Below are 19,767 nucleotides of genomic sequence, written 5' to 3'. Positions count from 1 at the left end.
TGTTGCCTGCCATCCTCGTTTTTGTTTTTAGAAAACATGGAAACACCAAAGACACTTTAATGTGTCAAATTTGGAATTTTAGGAGTGTGTGGAAACAACCACGGCTCTCTCGTGTGTTGAGGAAACAATGATATTGACAGTGTTACGCATGCGCGGGATACTTTACTTCCTGAACAAGTGCACACCCAAGTCCGTGTTCCTTGCACATTTACACGAACCACGCCACAGTTCGGGAGCAACCGAACTCAGACCACCTTCTCCAGGTCCGATGACAGCATTCACATTAGCGATTTTTCATGCGAACCGTGCACTGTTCAGCACTAAACTTCCAGTGTCAAAGCCCCCTAAGCCTGACTATAATTCGATTTTACAGTGCAACACAAATCCAACAGGTGTTATTATCCCACAGCCAAAGTATTACTGGTTCACAACATCATCCTTTTATGTTAAAGCTTTAAAATGGAGTCATTCTCTTACATCTGAAGTCAAATATTCATTGAAACCACATAATGATAAAATTAAACATCAGTGGAAACAAATAATTAAAAAGTACTGATCAGCGAATGAATCAATTAAATGAGTATATAAATGTATTTTGAAGGTAGAAAATGAGAAACTCAGATGTTACAGAAACTCTAAAAAAATCGGTGTGTTTAAGGGATGTTCATTGACTGGGATGAATTGACAGACATGTTGAACATCTTCCTCAACAGCCTTTTTGATCTCCGTCTTAATTATAATTAGAAATGAATTGACTACACTCTTATCATATGTTGCATTTTTAGTTTGTAGTGCTGTTGGCTTTGTGTTGGATGATGTTCTTGTCCTGATGACTGCAGTTTGCAGAAAGCCGTTTACTGAGGACTGATTAACTACATGGAAGAAGAAAAGAAATAATAACATTAAAACATTCAATTTCAACATTTATTATGCTTTCAAATACACTGGACAAATTAATTTAATCTTTTTACACATTTTAAAATAAATAGAATAAATGATAAATAAACAAATTAGATTTCCAGAGTGAACGTAAATTAAGAAATGGGAGCAAAAGAGACATTGAATATAAAGCTAATGATACTCACCTGCAACAAAAAGCATCCACAATACAGCTCCATATTTCACAGAAACATTCATCACAGCAGTCAGTATCTTCATTGCCATCAGTATGAGCAGACTGCGTAGCCTCTTTAGCTGCCCCTTGAAGTGCCATTTTGGGGATATTTTTATGACACTTGCATGTGAAGTTACTATTGCAGCTAGCCTTGCAATAGCTACATCTTCCTTTGCTGTTTATTTGAATCCATAGCTTACCTAGCAAGATGAAATGATCCGTTTGAACTAGTGAGCTGATTTGAAAACGTTCTCAGATCTTATCTGTGTGATAAGCTTTTGTTTTTGCACTAAAAAACCTTTTATCTGCACTGTTGTTCACTTCATTGATTTGAACTCTATCTGCCTTTTGCCTTGCGCTGCTTTTATTTAACTTTATTTTTAATTTATTATATGTATTTTTTTTAACATTCACTTATTGTATAGTTGTATCTACATTTTATATTTTGATCTAGATTTTTAGGCTTTAATGTTAATGTTATCTGTGTGCACCGGGGGTCTGAGAGTAACACAATTTCGATTCTCTGGATGTATGTACTGTACATATGGAAGAAATGACAATAAAGCAGACTTGAACTGGAACTGTATATTTAGCATTAAATTTACTCACTGAATTAGCAGGCGTGTCCAGCCAATCAACTCTTGCATGGCTAAAATAAGCTTAAAAATCCTTACATTCTGCCTTGACTAGATTCCACTCATAGATAAGTTCATTTCCGAATTGGCTCAAAGGGGCTGATATGCATATGATGCTTTTTTTTTAAATATCATTATTTGGTGTATTTGGTGTAATAGAATATCTTGACATGCATTAATGTTCAAAAAACACAGTATTTTTCAAATACTGTACATTACTGAAGGTCGTCTATGGCCCGCCTCTCTTAAACACGTAATTTCCTACAAAGTCCAACAAGTGCAGTCTGCTATGATTAGCCAACCGACCCAGTGCATTGTGACTAGTGGATCATTGCAAGCAATCGTCGGAAATATAACGCCCCTTGTCATAATTGCAAGCTTCTTCTTTCAAAATAAAAATAAAGATGAATTAATACTGTTATTAGTTAATAATGTCCTTAGTTTTACCATCAGTTCAAGCCCGAAAGAGGAACAGAGTCGCGTGACAGACACAGTGATGAAGCTCGTACGTACACACAACGAACTCTCACACACACAAACGCGCACACACACACTCCTCTCCAAGGTTCACAAAATAGTCGTCCATAAAATGCGTTGCTGAATCTTAAAGATTCCTTAACGCATCTACTTTCAGAAGGCCAAATAAAGTGCTTTTGGGATACACACAGCATCTCCCTGACATGACTGCTTCAATACTAACTGCAGTTACTGAAACCATGCTTTCTTCACGTGAACATTTGGGCGGCATTACACAAATCTTTCCACATAGTGAAATAGAGATGTGGTGGCGTGTTTAAAAGAGGCGTTTTAGGGGGGCATGGCAGAGTTTTAAAGGGGTCACATAATGCTACATGCACTTTTACAAGCTGTATGAACTGTGTTGGCAGTGTGTGTACACAACTACCATATAAAGATAAAAATCCACCGAGTGTTTTTTCTTTTTTTTTTTGTAATCACGTTAAATGTTTTCCCCTTTCTCAAATTGAGCGTCTGAACATGTGACGTCACATGGTCGTAGGCCCATCCCACAATTGTTTGATTGACAGCAGCATCTCAGCACAGACTGGACTTGTGTCTTACCTCAGCCCTGAGTGAGACGTCATCAGCCCGAGATGCAGACGAGCATGACTCATAAGTGATTGAGCTGCTTTGTTGTTTGCAGTAGTCATTTACTTCCGACATATCAGGGTCGGAAATCGCAGAGGATTAACATTCGGATCTAAAGGTAATGCACCATTGATCGACTTAAATGCGTTTATGTTCACGCAAATCATTCATGATCCAGCCTCAACTACAGAAGCAGTGAGTATGATGTAATTTAATTAATCATTGCATATTGTCTTTGCTAATAATGTGTTAATTAGCAAGTTTGATAAGAGCTGTTTTTTACAGGGTGTGTTTTTTACACTACAATAGAGAAATTTTAAACAAACTATGTTACAGACTTTTCATTAAGAGCCTAAAGAATCATATCAACTTGTGGAAAATGGGCAATATATGACCCTTTTAACTTTTATAAAGAATATCTCTTTGGATTTGAGACTTTAGTCTTTGCAACTTCATAGATCTTCTTCATGCACCAAGAGCTTGTAAAACTCCAAAGAGAAACGCAAAATTGAAATTGCATCATATGACCCCTTAAATTATAGTAACAGTTTGCCCTGATGTAACATATACAGAAATTATTATACAGGATTCAAGTGTAGAATCACACTATTCATTTGAAATTGAGCACTTGCCATTGTATTTTAATATGTCTATTAAATAGCTTTTAATCATTTCTAAAGATGGGGGAGTCTGTTACACTCTGAAAGTTGCCTATAAAAGGTATGCCATATTTATAAAATTCTAAATATTTTAGTTACATGTTATATTATGACAACTTATTTAGTAAACATTTACCAAAATGTTTAGTAAATATATTACTCTTAAAAATACATTAGCTACTGTATCATCTTCCTACATACGCTAAACTATTGTTACATAAAAGTTAAGACATCTTAATGGGGCATCTTCAGTCAACACTCATTTACAACAATTAATTTGAAACCCAGTAAAGGAATTGAACATCTTATCTTTGGAGATTTAAGACTCTAACTTTGATAGGTTATTTACAATGATTTTTAAGAATATTCTTTGCAGCATTTCTAATTATTAAGTTTTTGCAAATACAAAATAGTCTTTACTTTTTTTTCTTGTGTTATTTATACAATAAAAAAATAGATGAGGAAGTTTGTCTTTGAAATGTTTAGTGAATTTAGCCCTGCTATTTTACACAGTTTCTCTTTTATTTGACTTTTCACTACGGTGGCCGGTAAGTGCAAAACAACATTACAAAGTGTGAAACACTTTTACGAAGCTCAAGACAAATTTAAATTTTGGAAAACATTTTTACTTACCATAAAACACAATCACATGGGGAAAACACATTTACCAGGGACGAAACAAATTTACATTTTAGAAAACAAATTAACAAGAGGCAAAACACTTTTAACAGTCCCGAAACAAATTTACAATGACAGATTTTTCACGAAAAGGAAACGTACCACACACCGGAAGTGACGCGGTGAATGGTGTTGTTGTTGTTGTTGAGCGCGGTAAATTCTGAAAATTTGTGTGGTTGTGGAGTAAATGGCATAAATGAAGTTGCAGCCGAGGGAGGTTTTGTGGCAAACACATAAACAGCTTAACGTGGTTTTTCTTCACATGTGATCGATGTTTGGAGTTTCTAAACAACGCGGACCAGATGGAAACACAAGACATACTGCATCAATGTGTTCAATATTTTAACGAGGTCCACTCGTACCCTGTAATCATGGACATGATGTCAAGTCTACACGGTGTAAACATTAGCTTGAGGGCTCTTAAAAACTGAATGAAGTGTTGTACGTTGTACCGCAGAAGAAAGGATACTTAGATGAGTGTGTGAGACTGTGGAACAGTCACAGCATTCATCCTTCAAGAGCAGCAGCATGTTCAGGATGAGTGCCCAATGAACTCTACTACTTACCACACAGGTGATACATTGGTAATGAACAGATGAAAGTATTATTCTAGTGTTTTAGCTTAAATGAAAATAAAAGCTTATGTTTTCTATTTAACGATAGGTTTGGCTCCAGAGACTGCAGATTTCAAATTGAACTGGATGCCCTTACTGAGGCTAGCCTGTCAATGATTCCTTGTGGGGACCCAAACATGCAGGAGTACTTGGACTTTGCCATGGAACACAATCAGTTACAGAAACCAGAGAACTGGGACTCTGCACCAGAACTGTACATGAAACTAATCTAATATGTCTCAACTATGAAATTATAAAAAAGGGAGGGTTTTTTGTAGAGGTGGAATACTGCTGTCAGTCTAAACACAATGTTTATGAATCTGTCCCCCACAGCTTAATTGTTTTTGTGTAAGGTATTTAATAAATTTTTGCAGTATAGAAAACAAAACTTCTTGAACTACTTGTTTCTTTATCTAAAACAGTGATTCACAAAGGGATCCCAGTTTGAGAGTCACAAATCTAAAACATTTTCAAAATGTTAACGGTGAGGGGAAAAACATGCTCACATACTGTTACATTATAAAAACAATTTTAGCAACTGCACTTTAAAGTGAACCTTTAATGACAATGTTTTCAGAGTCTTAACTCTAAGGGTCATCCATAATTTAGCATAAAAACAGCCAAATCCTGGACTATTTTGAATTCCAAAGTCCATTTGTGACTTAAAGTATATAAGTCTAGGAGTGCTAATTTCAAGGAGTTTGAACTAGTGATGCACTGATAATGATTTTTTATTGCCGATTCAGATACAGATTTCAGTTTTTTTTTCTTTAAGCAACAAACAAGAAAGAATGAAAGTATGTGTAAATAGGATGTTTATTTGGTATTAAATAGGCCAAACTGGCTTTTGGCTATTGAAAAAAAAAACGTAACCATCTGAAATTATCAGCAGTAACTGCACAGTAGACTACATTCAATGCAAACACAGATGGTACAGACATCAGCATTTAGCTTTTGTTTTTGAATTGGGTTGAAACTACATAGAACTGGCCTTAAATGAAAAGACTAACTGTAACCGTGTGAAATTAAATGCAATAACTGCATAGTTCAACAATCCAATCAACACACATTCAATAAGATGTTTTTTAATCAGCATTCAGTATTTTATTTTTTAAATTTGGTTTAAAAAAAAAAAAAGGTATTTACCAGTGAAACTAAATAAAACTATGTTGGTGCGAATAAAACAAAGATGCAAAGTGTTTCATTCATCCAATTAAAAAAGAAAAAAATTAGGGTAATTATTCACATCTATATTTTTTTACTTGAGCCAATGAAAAAGAAATAACTTTTGTCTCAAGTTAAAAAATATAGATGTGAATCATTACCCTAATTTTTTTAAATTGGATGAATGAAACACTTTTTTTCAGTGTGCTGCAGCAGGTGATTTTTAAATCAAATTAAGTCGATGTAATTTTAAGGTAAAATCATCCTATACGAACTGACATTTACTTCTGTCTTTTCAAATGTGTATGTCACTGTTTAGTCTGTTTCGTTTCTCATCCAACAGGCGAGAAGTTGAGCTGAACATCTCTTCACTGTCTCTGCTTGTGCAGGGACAGGTACAGGATGCTCGCGCAGCTTAAGTGTGCAGGAAAGGCTCCTATTTGTGAAAGGGTTGATTTAAAAAAAAATATATATTTTTTTTTCTAAGTAAACAAAAATAGCCCAAGTTTAGTAAACTTTTTTTATTGAGACTATAATTCCTAATTCTGCATCTATTTTTAGGTGTGCCAGCTGCCACTGTGGGTGGTACGGGCACACCCTGGCACACCCCTGGCTACGCCACTGACACACAGATACTGGAAAAGTTAAGCAGTCATCACAGAGCTAAATTTCCTACACCTCCTACCTTATTTTATTTGTAATAAAATCTGAGCTTCTTAATTATATTTAAGTATACGTTTATTGTATATATGTTAAATACATAACATACAAATTACTAATATAAATAAAAAATAAAAATAAAAGAGAAATAATTTGCAAGCTCGGTTGTTTAGAGGCATCACAGGCAAGGCTGCTGGCAGAGGAGAAGCTGTTCCTCAGCATCTGGTTTCCTCATTGCCCTTCAGTCCCTTATAGACAGCAGGTGGATTCCAATGTCTGGTGATGTCATAAGGTCGGGGAATTCCCTCAGAAGCTCCCTATAAGAAGCCTTCCATTTCCTCACCTTTCTCCTCCTGGACTTTCTTCTTAGATGCCTCATGCACTGCGTCTGCAACACAGCATTCTACAGTAACATCCTTTTTTCTTCATTTTTCTTTAGCAAAGCTCTTACTAATACATTTATTTTTTCTAGCTTATATATGCTATAAATATTCAGTCAATAAATGCTTAAAATTATTACAATTTAAGTGTGGTATTTTTTTAATAAACCACTTCTCTAATAAAACAATTACTATATAAGTGTGGTGTATTTCTTAATAAATCACTTCTCTAATAAAACAATTACAATATAAGTGTGGTGTCTTTCTTAATAAACCACTTCTCTAATAAACAATTGCATAACGTTGTTACAATACAAAGGTAGTACATATAAATAAAAAGGCAAACGTGTAATAGGACAATTGCATATTTTCCTCAACAATATATACATAAATATATGCTGAATATATATTGTGAACTGGTAAGCTCACTGAAATATATTTTAGAAAAAAAAATGCTAAATGTTAAAAGGCTAAATGCATTTTAGGGGCAATAAAATGCATTTTATTCATTTATTTATTCATTTGACATCATATTGATTTATAGTGATATTTACTGTATGTGTTGTGCACACTTAACTTTTTCTCAGAGTCTATTACTTTCACTCACAATGGGTTGCACAATGGAGAGCAGACAGGGACTTGCATGTAAACTATTTTATTGAGTAGTTTTAATTAATGATATATAAATAACTGTTTATGCATGACATATGAACTGATTTGCTTGGATGTCACTTCTATCTCATTTATGATATGAATTTTGCAATGTCATATTGTCACATCAAACCACTTTAAACTGCCCAACTAAAATGACAATATCAATAATTTGTCAGTTCTTGTGCAAGTTTTCATGATGTTGATGTGTCGCTAAATTGGATTTGATTGCTGTTTTCATTGAATTAATGAGATAATAACTCTTTTCAATATACTCAAACTCTCTATACTGAGTAACTTTATTTGTTCATCACTCAAAGTGATTTTGTGATCTTGATGTTGAAATGATTAACAGTTGAAAACAGAAATTTTAAGAAGTATTCAAAAAAAGAATTCAAACATTATATTACATTATTTTCTTAAAGTAATTGAAATCACAGTACATATTACATTTTAAATAGGATAACTTGTAATCTGTGACCTAAAGACCTAAGTAATCTTCTCAATGCTGATTAGTTCTGATGATCAAGGATCATAACTAATAAACAGTGTAAAGATAAGGCCTTTTCCGTGTTGGCAGTAGAAACATAGGATAAGGCATACATTTAAAAATCCCAGCAGTATCAGGTGTGAATCATTAATCGATGTCGAGGAACTTTACTGCCTGTTCAATTGCAGGCCAAACTCCAGCATGAAGCTTTTCAGATTTATTTATTAAGGAAGGAATAATAACCATTCATTATTGCAAAATAAAGCCGGACAACATCCCAGACACAAACTTGTATCACCCTAAAGGGGTTTATTTTACTATAATCACCAGTTGACTGTTCTTCATTCTTTTTATTAATTTAACAAATATATTGATAAATTGCTGTGAAATACCGATTTGACTTGATTGAATTATTTTATTATGTAACAAGAAAGAAAGCGCAGAGTTATAAGAAAGGCATAAAGCACAGCGTATGAAGTTGGTTCAGGGTTTCTGCAGGTATCTTCAAATTTAATTTTATGCCTTTTTAATGCCATACACAACCCATGACTAACCACGGATATTTAACACACACATATTTCTTTATACATGTCCTAAATGTCACTCTGAACTGAATTAGAAATGGCTCAGGAGGCAGTTTAAAATGTCAATTTATTTGGAGATATTTCAAAATTAGCAGGAACTTTAGTTTAAGTTGAGAGCCACAATTATTCAAAAAGCTTGCTTTTGTAAAAGTGTGCGCAAAACAACAAATCAGTAACTGTAGGCTAACCAAAATCAAAAGTGTGCAATTATGACAAAATGTAATCTCACTGCCTCCTCGGAGTTCAGAAAGAGAATGATTTTATTTATAATTGTTTCATAAATCACAAAACAGCTCAGCTTCAACTTTTCAACTTCAATGGTCAACTTTTCAAATGGTGAAACTTAATGTATTCAAAGTAGATACATGTATGCAAGAGCCATATAAACTGCATTTACTTTTCATTTGTCTCTGTCAATTGTCATTTACTGTGTAAGTTAATTAAGGCATGTGTGATTTTAGCTGCAAATGTTAAAATGTAGCTGATTTAGTCCTTGCCACAAGTGAAATATTTGACGGTTTCAGAATCAGGATACATTGCTATTCCTTGATTTTGCTATGGTAATGTTAGTGACTACAACATCAGTTGTCATCGTAACGTTATTACTTGTAGATTTATCAGTCACTGTAGGCTGTCTGACTTTCACCGCTGATTTGTGGCCATCACAATGCATGTGGGATTTCACAGCGCTGATTCTCATGGTCCCCAACGCTGCAAACGCTAAAAAATCCCTCAACATTTTTACCTCTAACAGGCTGCAACCGTGTCTTTACATTTTGGTTTTCCAGCCTCTTCAGCTGGAACTTACACTTTCCCATTGTTCCTAGGTTCAGATCGGTCCACCGCTGTACAAAATGTCTGCTTCATCTCCACATCACGGCAATTTTGATTCGACAAGAAACAATTACCAAATTGGTTTCCCATAACGCTACATATCTTGCAACAACATTTTTTTGTATAAATTGTGAAGGTTATATTCAATACATTTATATAAAATTATCTTAAAAACCATGTAATGCCTGTAAGAATCAAATGTAATATCTTTTAATCCCATTTAATGTCGCAAAATCTTTTTAAAGCCCCACAGAAACCCTGTTGGTTGCTGTGTCGTGGCCAAATATAAACTTAAGAGTCCATTTCACATTAAAAGGTTGTGACTGTCCAATCAGAATTAAATATTTCAGAAGGCTTCATAATAATAAACAAGAATAGACTTTAGTGATTGAAACCCGTTCATGAGTTATAGAACAAGATAAAGTAAAGTTCCAAATGTTCAACATGTCAAATATGCTCGTGTCAGTCATTCTGTCACATATGCTGTCAATCTTGCTTTATTGGCCTCTATCACGCACCTTTGATACCTGATTACAGTAGAGGCCATAACTCTTTATGACATAAACAGTTAACATAATAGATAACAGCTCAGAAAGATACATATATATATTACACAAGGATAGTCATTCTGTTCACTGCCAGACTTCACGATACAATCTGCACTTAAAACATGGCCTTATTCTCTGTTTTAGTTATTTTAGCCTGTCTGCATGTTGACAGTGTAAGGAGCGCTATTGGTAAGTCAGTTTTCTGTCTATCTATAAATGTTAAAAAATACCGGGGAAAATGTTTATAGAAGGTGGTGTTAGTTTTAGTCAATTTTCAGTGAATTTAGAACAGCAGCTGAGCCATGCCACTGTTTCTGTAGTTGTTTCAGTATTTCACACCAATTTATTAATTGAATGCTGAATTTGTCTTGATTTTCTATATACTGCATATAATAACATTGTGTGCTGCTGAATTTAACTAACTCCAGAAACCAATTGCTTGTTGTTTAAGGTTCTACAGAAGTGAACTGTGGAAGTGGAAGTAATGTCGCTCTAGGGAGAGTCGAGGAGGGATTTGAAGGTACGATAAACCAATATAATATAATATAATATAATATAATATAATATAATATAATATAATATAATATAATATAATATAATATAATATAATATAATATTTGTATTATTATATTTAATGTAAAATAATATTTTTGTTGTTGTTTCCCATTTCAATTTATTGTTAATATTTAGATAAATGAGACAATAATTAAATAGTATGATGAGTCATAATGCAAAAACATTATCTGGTGTGTATATTTTAGAGTATGTATTTAAATGTGTATTTGATATGGCTTACAGGAGATATAGAGATTATCACTAACATCAGCCCAGATGTTCGTCTGGTTCTGGAGCCATATCGCTGTAGCATTTGTTTGCAATATTTGGAGCTGGTTTACTCTGATGGAGACTCAACCGCGACTGTACGGACCATTAAACCACTGGATCTTGAGGAAATAAAGCCGGTTTGTTCCACACTCAATGATCAAGTGCATATATATATATATATATATATATATATATATATATATATATATATATATATATATATATATATATATATATATATATATATATAGATAGATAGATAGATAGATAGATAGATAGATAGATAGATAATATTGCATTTTTCTATATAAATATCTTTGTATGTTTTATATTTTCTAGTCTGCAGATGCTTTGTATTATTCCGTTTCCTGTGTAAGAGGGGTATGTTTAATTAAACAATAACATCATAAATCATTAAAAAATACAACATATTATGGAAATAAAGATTCAGCAAATATCCTTGACTATAGAGTCTTCGTTTTCCATTTCAGGCGAAAAACATCCGGTCACTATACGTTCTGGATATCAATGACAACCCTCCAATCTTCCAGACCAATTCATACACCGGCACAGTGTCCGATGTGTGTGTAATCTCACATCTCTACAGCTGCATTGTGTTTGCTCTCAGAGTTCCCTCACATCTCTTACTAAACCGTGTCTTTCATTCCAGGGGACGCCTGTCGGTTGGGTTTGCCAGAGAGTGAAAGCTATCGATAAGGATGCAACTACAGAAAACAAAAGAGTTACATATTCTATGCTGGTGAGTCGTGAAGGATTATTATATATCTGATATATGCAATAGGCTTCCTCAAAAGTGCATTAATGGTGAAGGTGAAAGTCAGACAATAAATGAGTGAAACTGCATCCTACATTTGATTTGACCGTGTTCAAGCCCCGACTTTTGTGTGAACCTTACAGATGCTGTTGAGCTCTTGTCTTGGGAACTCTGCACTTTGATCATAAACAAAAATCTTCATTACTAAACAAAACCATTGCACTTTCATGTCACGTTCCTTATTCTGTTAATATTCATCTGATAAATATCATATGACTTTTAATCCATCAAACTAGATTTAATACCAATACGGCTCTTAGTCTATTAAAGCATTGAATGTGTCTAATCTCATGTTTTACAATCACAGAATTGATGCATGCAAATCATTTTTAAAGAAACGAAATAAAATAATATTGTGTCTGCATGTCCCTGTTTTAATTCATGACTTCTGTTAACAGCCTCCAGTACCAGAACACTTTGGCGTGAGATATAACCCACAATACGATGCAGCTGACATCGAGTTGATTAAGCCTGTGAACTACAACGATGTTAAAAAATACGTCTTCATGGTGGAAGCTAAAGTAAATACAAACTCTCTGACATCCTTCTAGTCTTACATCCATTATTAAACATCAAAATACTGCTCTAGCCTATAAAGCAAAGCTCATCCAAAACTGGGAACTCTGTCATCATCTACTTACTCGAGGGACACAAAAAGAGATGTTTTCCAGAATGTCCAAGCTGCTTTTTTTTCCATATAGGAACAGCTGTCTTGATGTCTGGAAACTATAATTTCCAATGTCATTAATAGTACAAATTAAAGTAAAGTCAGTGGTTGGATACAGTTTAATCCAATGGACTGAGCTGAGAAACTCATTTCATTGGGTTACAATAAATCACAATTGGGGAGAAATTATTACTTTTCACCATTTTTAAGGGAGTTTATTTTCTTGCAGGATATAGGAGGACTCAGGGACACAACAACAGTTACACTAACGATTGAAGATTTTGACAACCTAAACCCTTATTTTGATCACTGTCTCTACAAGGCATCCATTGAGGAAAATCAGGTAAATGAACTCGGAGGACAAGATCAATGCTTTAAATACATGTCTGAGCACATGAATAAAACCCTCTTTCTGTCCATGCACAGGTCGGACTCTTCTCGGACATCACTCCTGAGCCCATAAAAGCTCAAGATGGTGACACGGGCATCAACGAGCCTGTAGTTTACAGCATAACATCAGGTACCTGTAACGGACGATTTACAACACACTTACGTCCTAATCTAAACAATAAAATAATCATGAAATGTACTCATGATTTGAATTACCTTTCTGATAATAACAAAGCATATATTGATATGTTTGTTTCAGTCATTCCAAATGAATATCAGAACAGCTTTGAAATCGACCGAAACACTGGGGTCATCTCTGTGACGGCAGCGCTAGACAGAGAGCAAACAGGGCAGATTGCTATTGTCATACAGGTATCAGAAGTTTCTTATAAGTCTGAAGAGATTTCACTACTTTGTTTGTATATTTTTTCCTAAACAGTGTTTCCTTGTAAAATCAGGCAACTCAGCAGAATGACGCCAGTAAGACGGCTGATGCTGTTGTACTCGTCACCATTGTGGATGTGACTGACAACCCGCCGAAAATTGACCAGGGGGTCCATTCTTCACACCTTGCTTAATACATGCGAGATGATCTGACAGATGCCAGATCTTTTAATCGTGATAACTGATTTCTGGCTGATTTGGTGCTTCAAATAAGTTAGCAGATTTGATTCAAATAACTGGATTAAATTGTCTGAGATTACTTTATGTTGTTGTGTTCATTGGAAAAGGAATATATATATCAATATTCAAAACCATAATCAGCATAGAGGAGATATCAGTGTAATGACATCATATAATTAAGATAAAGGAAACGACCCAGACCACAAGATGACATAAAACTGCTAATGGATACTGCCTTTTTTTTATCATTGCCAGTTATGTTTCACCATTTTTAGTATTTCTATAGGCTCTGCTTTTTTTCAGTGTCAAGAGTTTTGTAATTAGCCGTTCATTAAAGCTGATTTGCTATACATGAAAACATTAAAGATTCTAAATCCCCAAAGACAAAACAGACTCTGTTTAATTGTGCTTCATAAAAGTAGTTTTAGATTTCAGAATCCTGCGATTAATTATTTTAATAATTAATTAATTAAGCTCTCCATTCAGATCAATGCTTGGCTCATACAAACTATATGTAAGAGTGTGTGTGTGTGTGTGTGACAGTATAATTATGATATAACAGTTCTTCATTAATAAATATCTCAATGAGCAAAATTGGTTGTGTCCATAATTATAGTTTTACACAACATTATAACTATTTTCAAAATCATTTTAAATGATGATTTTTGGAAATAAGGTACACAAGTAAATATCAGTGGCGGGGACAAACTTTTTCACTGTGAAACATCATAGCCCAAATAAGTTTTATGTACTTACTTTTCCTCTTTAACTTAAATTGTCATTTTAAGTTTTGGATACTGAACTTAAGTTTATAAGTAATTGAAAATTGAAACGTAAAGAAATGTGTTGTCTTTGAGTTAATGCATCTGCCTGGAGACCTTACACGAATTTGTGTCGAGAAACACAAAGAATGCGAGGAAGGTGAGTTTTAGGTTTTTTTATTTGTAATGATAAACAAATAATGTTGCGATTTATTGCATGTAAGCAAATTTGAATGTGCTTCGTGAATGTAATATGACACCACGTTTTTCCCTCGTTAATTCACTGTTTTCCAGAGCCTCAAACGCTAAAATAGTTATATCACATTGGTTCACAGTGCTTATATTTTAGTTGGTATTCAACCTGAAGTCTGCAGGTATTATTATTTATTGCATTGACCGTGCTCCGTGAGTGTAGGGCCGCGGTCAGTTGAGCTGTCGCCTGGATTTTGCTGCATGTCTGTTTGTTCATGTAAGGTGTTGCGATACATTAAGCTTCCAAAAAGCATCTTTCTCTGGTTTTTGGCCACGCCACGCATTTGTATTCAAAAATAGAAAAATGTTCAAATCCAGTCAGCGGCTGTCTCCAGAGATTTAATGTATTATTTTATCTTCAGTTGATTTCATCTAAGGTTGTGGCTGAAGTCAGTTGTAGTGATAATTGTTCATTAGTGATGAACAGCTGCTGTTAACAAACAGAATCACAGAAGAAAAGAGAAACACAAGAACTACTACAACTGACTTCAGACACAGGCTTAGATGAAATCAACTGAAATAAAATACATGAAATCTCTCAAGATCTGATTAAACAACCCCACAAACAGCATCGCTCCACTTATTAATAACCAGACTGACTTTATTTCTGTCAGACGTCTACAGAAGATCTTATTGAGAATGAACTAAGGTTTAGATGTTGATTTATTGTTTCATTTGAAGTAACCATGTTAGAGATCACTGTTTGCTTTAGTTGGGCTCTTGACCCTTGACTTTTGTCTCAGAGTTTTCTCTGGCTGTTATAACCATGTATTTACAAAAAAACATTTGTTGTAACTCAAAAGCCCAGAAGAAATATCATCAGGTGTTAACTTGTATCTAGATGTAGGTTGTTATACTTTATATTGGTGATGATGATTAATCATTACTATTCACAATCATTGATCTATATGGAGTCTAATCTCTGATGAAGTAGGTGTTTTAATTAGCTGAAGTGAGTCTAGTACAAGTAACACTAAGAGCCAGTGGTTCTGTGATAATCAGTCAATATAAAAACGACTTTCTAAACATTTTGTACACATAAATTTTTCTTCTATACCAGTAGTTGGTCAAACGCAGACATCAATAATCAGAATATGAACCTCTACAATGGTGACGAAAAAAAAAACATGCTGCAATGCATGCTGGGTACTATTGTAGTACAAAACTCATCCATGGCTCCCAGCATGCTCTGCAGGATTTTTTTTTGAATGGTCACCATTATCGAGGTTCATATGCTGATTATTGATGTCTTTGTGTGACTAATTGACACCATAGGAGACCACACTGTTTGGAAAGTCTTTGTATTAACTGATTATCACAGAACCACTTGCACTTAGAGTCACTTTTACTATAATCAATCAAATTGCACAGCACCTATTTCATCAGAGATTAGACTTCGTACAGTTCAATAACTGATGATGATCATCACCAATATAAAGTATAACAACCTACACCTAGATACAGGTTAAAACCTGATGATATTTCTTCTGGGCTTTTGAGTTACAACAAATGTGTTTTAGCAACACATGGTTATAACAGCCAGAGAAAAGACTAAGACAGAAATCAAGGGGTAAAGAGCCCAACTAAAGCAAACACTGATCTCTAACATGGTTACTTCAAATTAAACAATAAATCAACATCTAAACCTTAGTTCATTCTCAATAAGATCTTCTGTAGACGTCTGACAGAAATAAAGTCAGTCTGGTTATTAATAAGTTGAGCTGGCGATGCTGTTTGTGGGGTTGTTTAATCAGATCTTGAAAAATGTAATGTATTTTATTTCAGTTGATTTCATCTAAGTCTGTGTCTGAAGTCAGTTGTAGTAGTTCTTGTGTTTCTCTTTTCTTCAGTGATTCTGTTTGTTAGCAGCAGCTGTTCATCACTAATTCTCAATCAGCACTTAGTTAATCACTTAATTACTTAAATGCAAAGTTTTAAAACTTACATGGTTTAAATTAAGGCAATCTGTTTACTCAAACGGTTTGAGTTAACTTGTCGGGTTTTACAGTGCACTTCTGCACGCAACTCAAAAAACCTCTTCAAGACATTTCCCCTACTGAGCCAACGTACCTCTGTGAAATAGAGCACATCCTCATATTCTGACCCTATTTCCTCCAAAAAGGTGCGGAACTGCCGGTGTTTTAAGCCCCTAGATCTGATATGGTTGATGCATTTTACAACAACAGACATCACATTGTCAACCCTAAGGCATTTGCTGCAAAGGGCCTGCTGATGGATAATGCACTGCAGAGCAATGGCCTCCTGCACATTCTCCTCTTCCAGTTTTCTTTGAACAAGTGCCACCAGTCCATTTTTCCTTCCTGTCATTGATGGCGCTCCATCGGTTGTTATTCTAACAAACCTTTTCCATGGCAAACCGGCATCCTCAATAGCACCACACAGCAGGCATAATCTCTTTCAAGACTTATTTGTAACTTGGAAGGAATGACTTGGTTCCTCCTCTGCTGAAATCGGATGTTGATTTCATGGGTGTAAAACAATATGGCAGGACTTTTACTCTTTGGCCCCTGGACTTCCCACCTCTGGTTCTTTCAGGGCTTTCAACCAAGGAGGTCCTTAAACAAATATCAAAAGCAGGCATAGAAGTAACCGACATTGCCATTGTTTTGGCAAATCAAGTATCTCTTTAACCTAGACACCATGTGGGTCCTTTGTCCTATGAACGTTACTTGAAATTAAATGGATTTTCAGGCAAATTGCACTCACTCAGTGGATGATCATTTCTATGTTACAGTTAGACATTGTTTTTAAAATGAAAAGGATTTAGTAAATTCTGATTTTAGTTCAGCGTGTGTGTTCATATATATAAAATCTTTTCTCATTATAGCCAACGATTGTACCCTTTTTGAAGGGAGAATTTTTGTACTGTTAAATAAAGGAACAAAATTGTCACCACAGGTACAACACTGGTCTCTTAAGGTACAAATCACAGTTGATACAAAAGCTGGACCCTTGAGGGTACAGCCCCAGTGACAAGCTATTGTACCCCTAAAGGTACAATTATGTACTTTATTTTCTGAGAGTGTGTGCGGCATAATATGCAAATTATATGCATATGGCATATTAGCTGTTACAGAGATGTGTAGGAAAGATGGTTTAGAGTTTCACAGTCCACTTTATTGGGTTACTGTGTTAAATACTGCAAAATCCTGTCTACATTTTGTAATATTTACGATAGCACCATAAACGGTTGCAGCAGTAGACAGACTCTTTTATTATTATTATTATTATTATTATTATTATTCAGTATTGTTCAGTAAACTTGTGACGCTATCACACCACAGACATGTTTTAACTGCTCTATTTATTACAATGATATTACACAGCAAAATCCCCAGTGTTAATTTAACACTCTGTGTGGACACATATAAACACTGAAGCAGTGTTAAAAGTAACACTTGAAGCAGAGTTGAAGTTAATGAGATAATTAAGAAGTTAATTGAGTTATGATTGACCATTATTGAAGACACCTGATGTTAACAAGCAGAAATCACCAAACGGGAAAATCACAATTTGTGTGTCACCATTATAGCGGTCAGTGTTTACTTTAGTTGGGATCTTGACCCTTCAGATTTTAACTTATAAAATGGATAGAAAATACAAACTCATTCATTGTGGAATCAAAGCTGTTACAATAAATAACAATCAATAAACTTAGAGAAAAGACTGCAAATGAGCTCAGTGATTAAGGTCAAGCAATGATTACATTAAAACACAATCATCAACACCCAATGATTTTTGCTCTTGGCTTGACACACTAATTTTAAATTTAAAAAGTCACAAGCCAAGATCCCAACTAAATGTGGCAGAACGAGGGGAGCTCGTAATTCGTGGGGCACTAGGGCCTAGCTTTTTTAGAATAGAATAACTGCAACTTTACAAAAACCGACTACGCCACTCTGACATCAGAGAATGAATGATACCCTTTATCTTAAGACACACAAGTTCGTTGCACTAGTAAGGAACAGACATGCAAATCATACAAAAGGAGTTCTTTATTATTAAAAGCAGACAGGAGTAAACCGGGCGTACCAGGCAAAACTCCTCACGGCATCTGACCATCGAATGTATGTGTTATAGAGGCAGAGGAGTTTTACAATCATTCAAAAGTCAATCACTACAAAATAAACATACAATAAAACCTTACACTCAAAAGCTTTTCAGCCACGGGCTAAAGAACAAGGAACCAAACCACACACTGTAGAGTAAACTTCTCACTCACACACAAAATCGGTGCGTCTCACTGCACACAGCACCCAGTGTTCAAAACCACCACCAGCACGCTGAGGAAAAGGAGGATTCCTGACTGAAGCCCCTGGCATCTAGCAGAAAGAGAGTTTACAGTTGCTCACACACACAAAAAAAAGAAAAAGATCACGATTAGAAAAATCACAATGAAGTCAATATAAACAGCAAAAAAACAAAAATACTAATAATCCAAAAACACTTCACTGAACACTATAATTCACACTAACACAATCTCGAAACAAAAAAAACAAAACAAATTACTAATAACATCATCCAACCCACATAACAAACCACTCTTACAAATCAGACTAAATGAAACAGACAAAAACCACAAAACAGTAGGTTAGGACAACGGCGATTCCTCGCAGTAAATACGGAAGAAAGGCAGAGAGGAAAAGATCTCAGACACCTTAGAAGGGAAACACAATGGTTAAATGCCCGCCTGAATGCCCAATGGTCTCGACCCAATAAGGAAAAGACTCACCCGCCGATAGAACCATGTCAATCACTTAAAACAAACCACTCTAGATCGCTCGTTGATTTGTTTTGATCCTGTAGCGTCACACGTTGTTTTACATGTGCCTGAAATACAAGAAAGACCCATACCCACTCGTCAGAATCCCAACCAGAGAGCTGGTTCCCACAAATAACTGCAATAACAGCTTACCGAAAGAAATCATTTCAGGAGCACGCAAAAGCTGGCATACAACCGCAGTCAAATCACCCGCACGTTGGAAGCAAATGGGAACCCCCGACTCAATCGGAGGTGACGTACATCTCGACATGAATGGAAATGCGCTATTTATAGCCTAATCGGAAATGACGCGTCACCCCAACTAAAAGGAAATTTGTAGGCGGCAAATTCTAATTAAATCATTAGTATCCATACAAACATGGGAGGAGAGCATCTGGTCACATAAAGCAAATACTGACCACTATAATGGTGACACACAAATTGTGATTTTCTCGTTTGGTGATTCTGCTTGTTAACATCAGGTGTCTTCATTAATGGTCAATCATAACTCA

The 19,767-nt window shown here is 35.0% G+C and overlaps 1 protein-coding gene across 1 annotated transcript; it reads left to right on the top strand.

Annotated features, from left to right (window-relative positions):
- The first annotated feature begins 10,219 nt into the window (after positions 1-10,219).
- On the top strand, positions 10,220-13,535 carry LOC113051041 (protocadherin Fat 1-like). The gene is made up of 11 exons (XM_026214685.1): positions 10,220-10,307; positions 10,570-10,638; positions 10,917-11,080; positions 11,283-11,324; positions 11,435-11,524; positions 11,614-11,703; positions 12,177-12,299; positions 12,675-12,788; positions 12,872-12,965; positions 13,095-13,207; positions 13,294-13,535. The coding sequence occupies exons 1-11, from the start codon at positions 10,241-10,243 to the stop codon at positions 13,411-13,413; spliced, it is 1,086 nt and encodes a 361-aa protein (XP_026070470.1). The 5' UTR covers positions 10,220-10,240; the 3' UTR covers positions 13,414-13,535.
- Positions 13,536-19,767: the final 6,232 nt, after the last annotated feature.

The sequence above is a fragment of the Carassius auratus genome, chromosome 1 (assembly GCF_003368295.1).
Source record: "Carassius auratus strain Wakin chromosome 1, ASM336829v1, whole genome shotgun sequence".
Classification (NCBI taxonomy): domain Eukaryota; kingdom Metazoa; phylum Chordata; class Actinopteri; order Cypriniformes; family Cyprinidae; genus Carassius; species Carassius auratus.
Note: the sequence above shows the minus strand (reverse complement) of the source record. Positions and strands in the feature narration are given on the sequence as shown.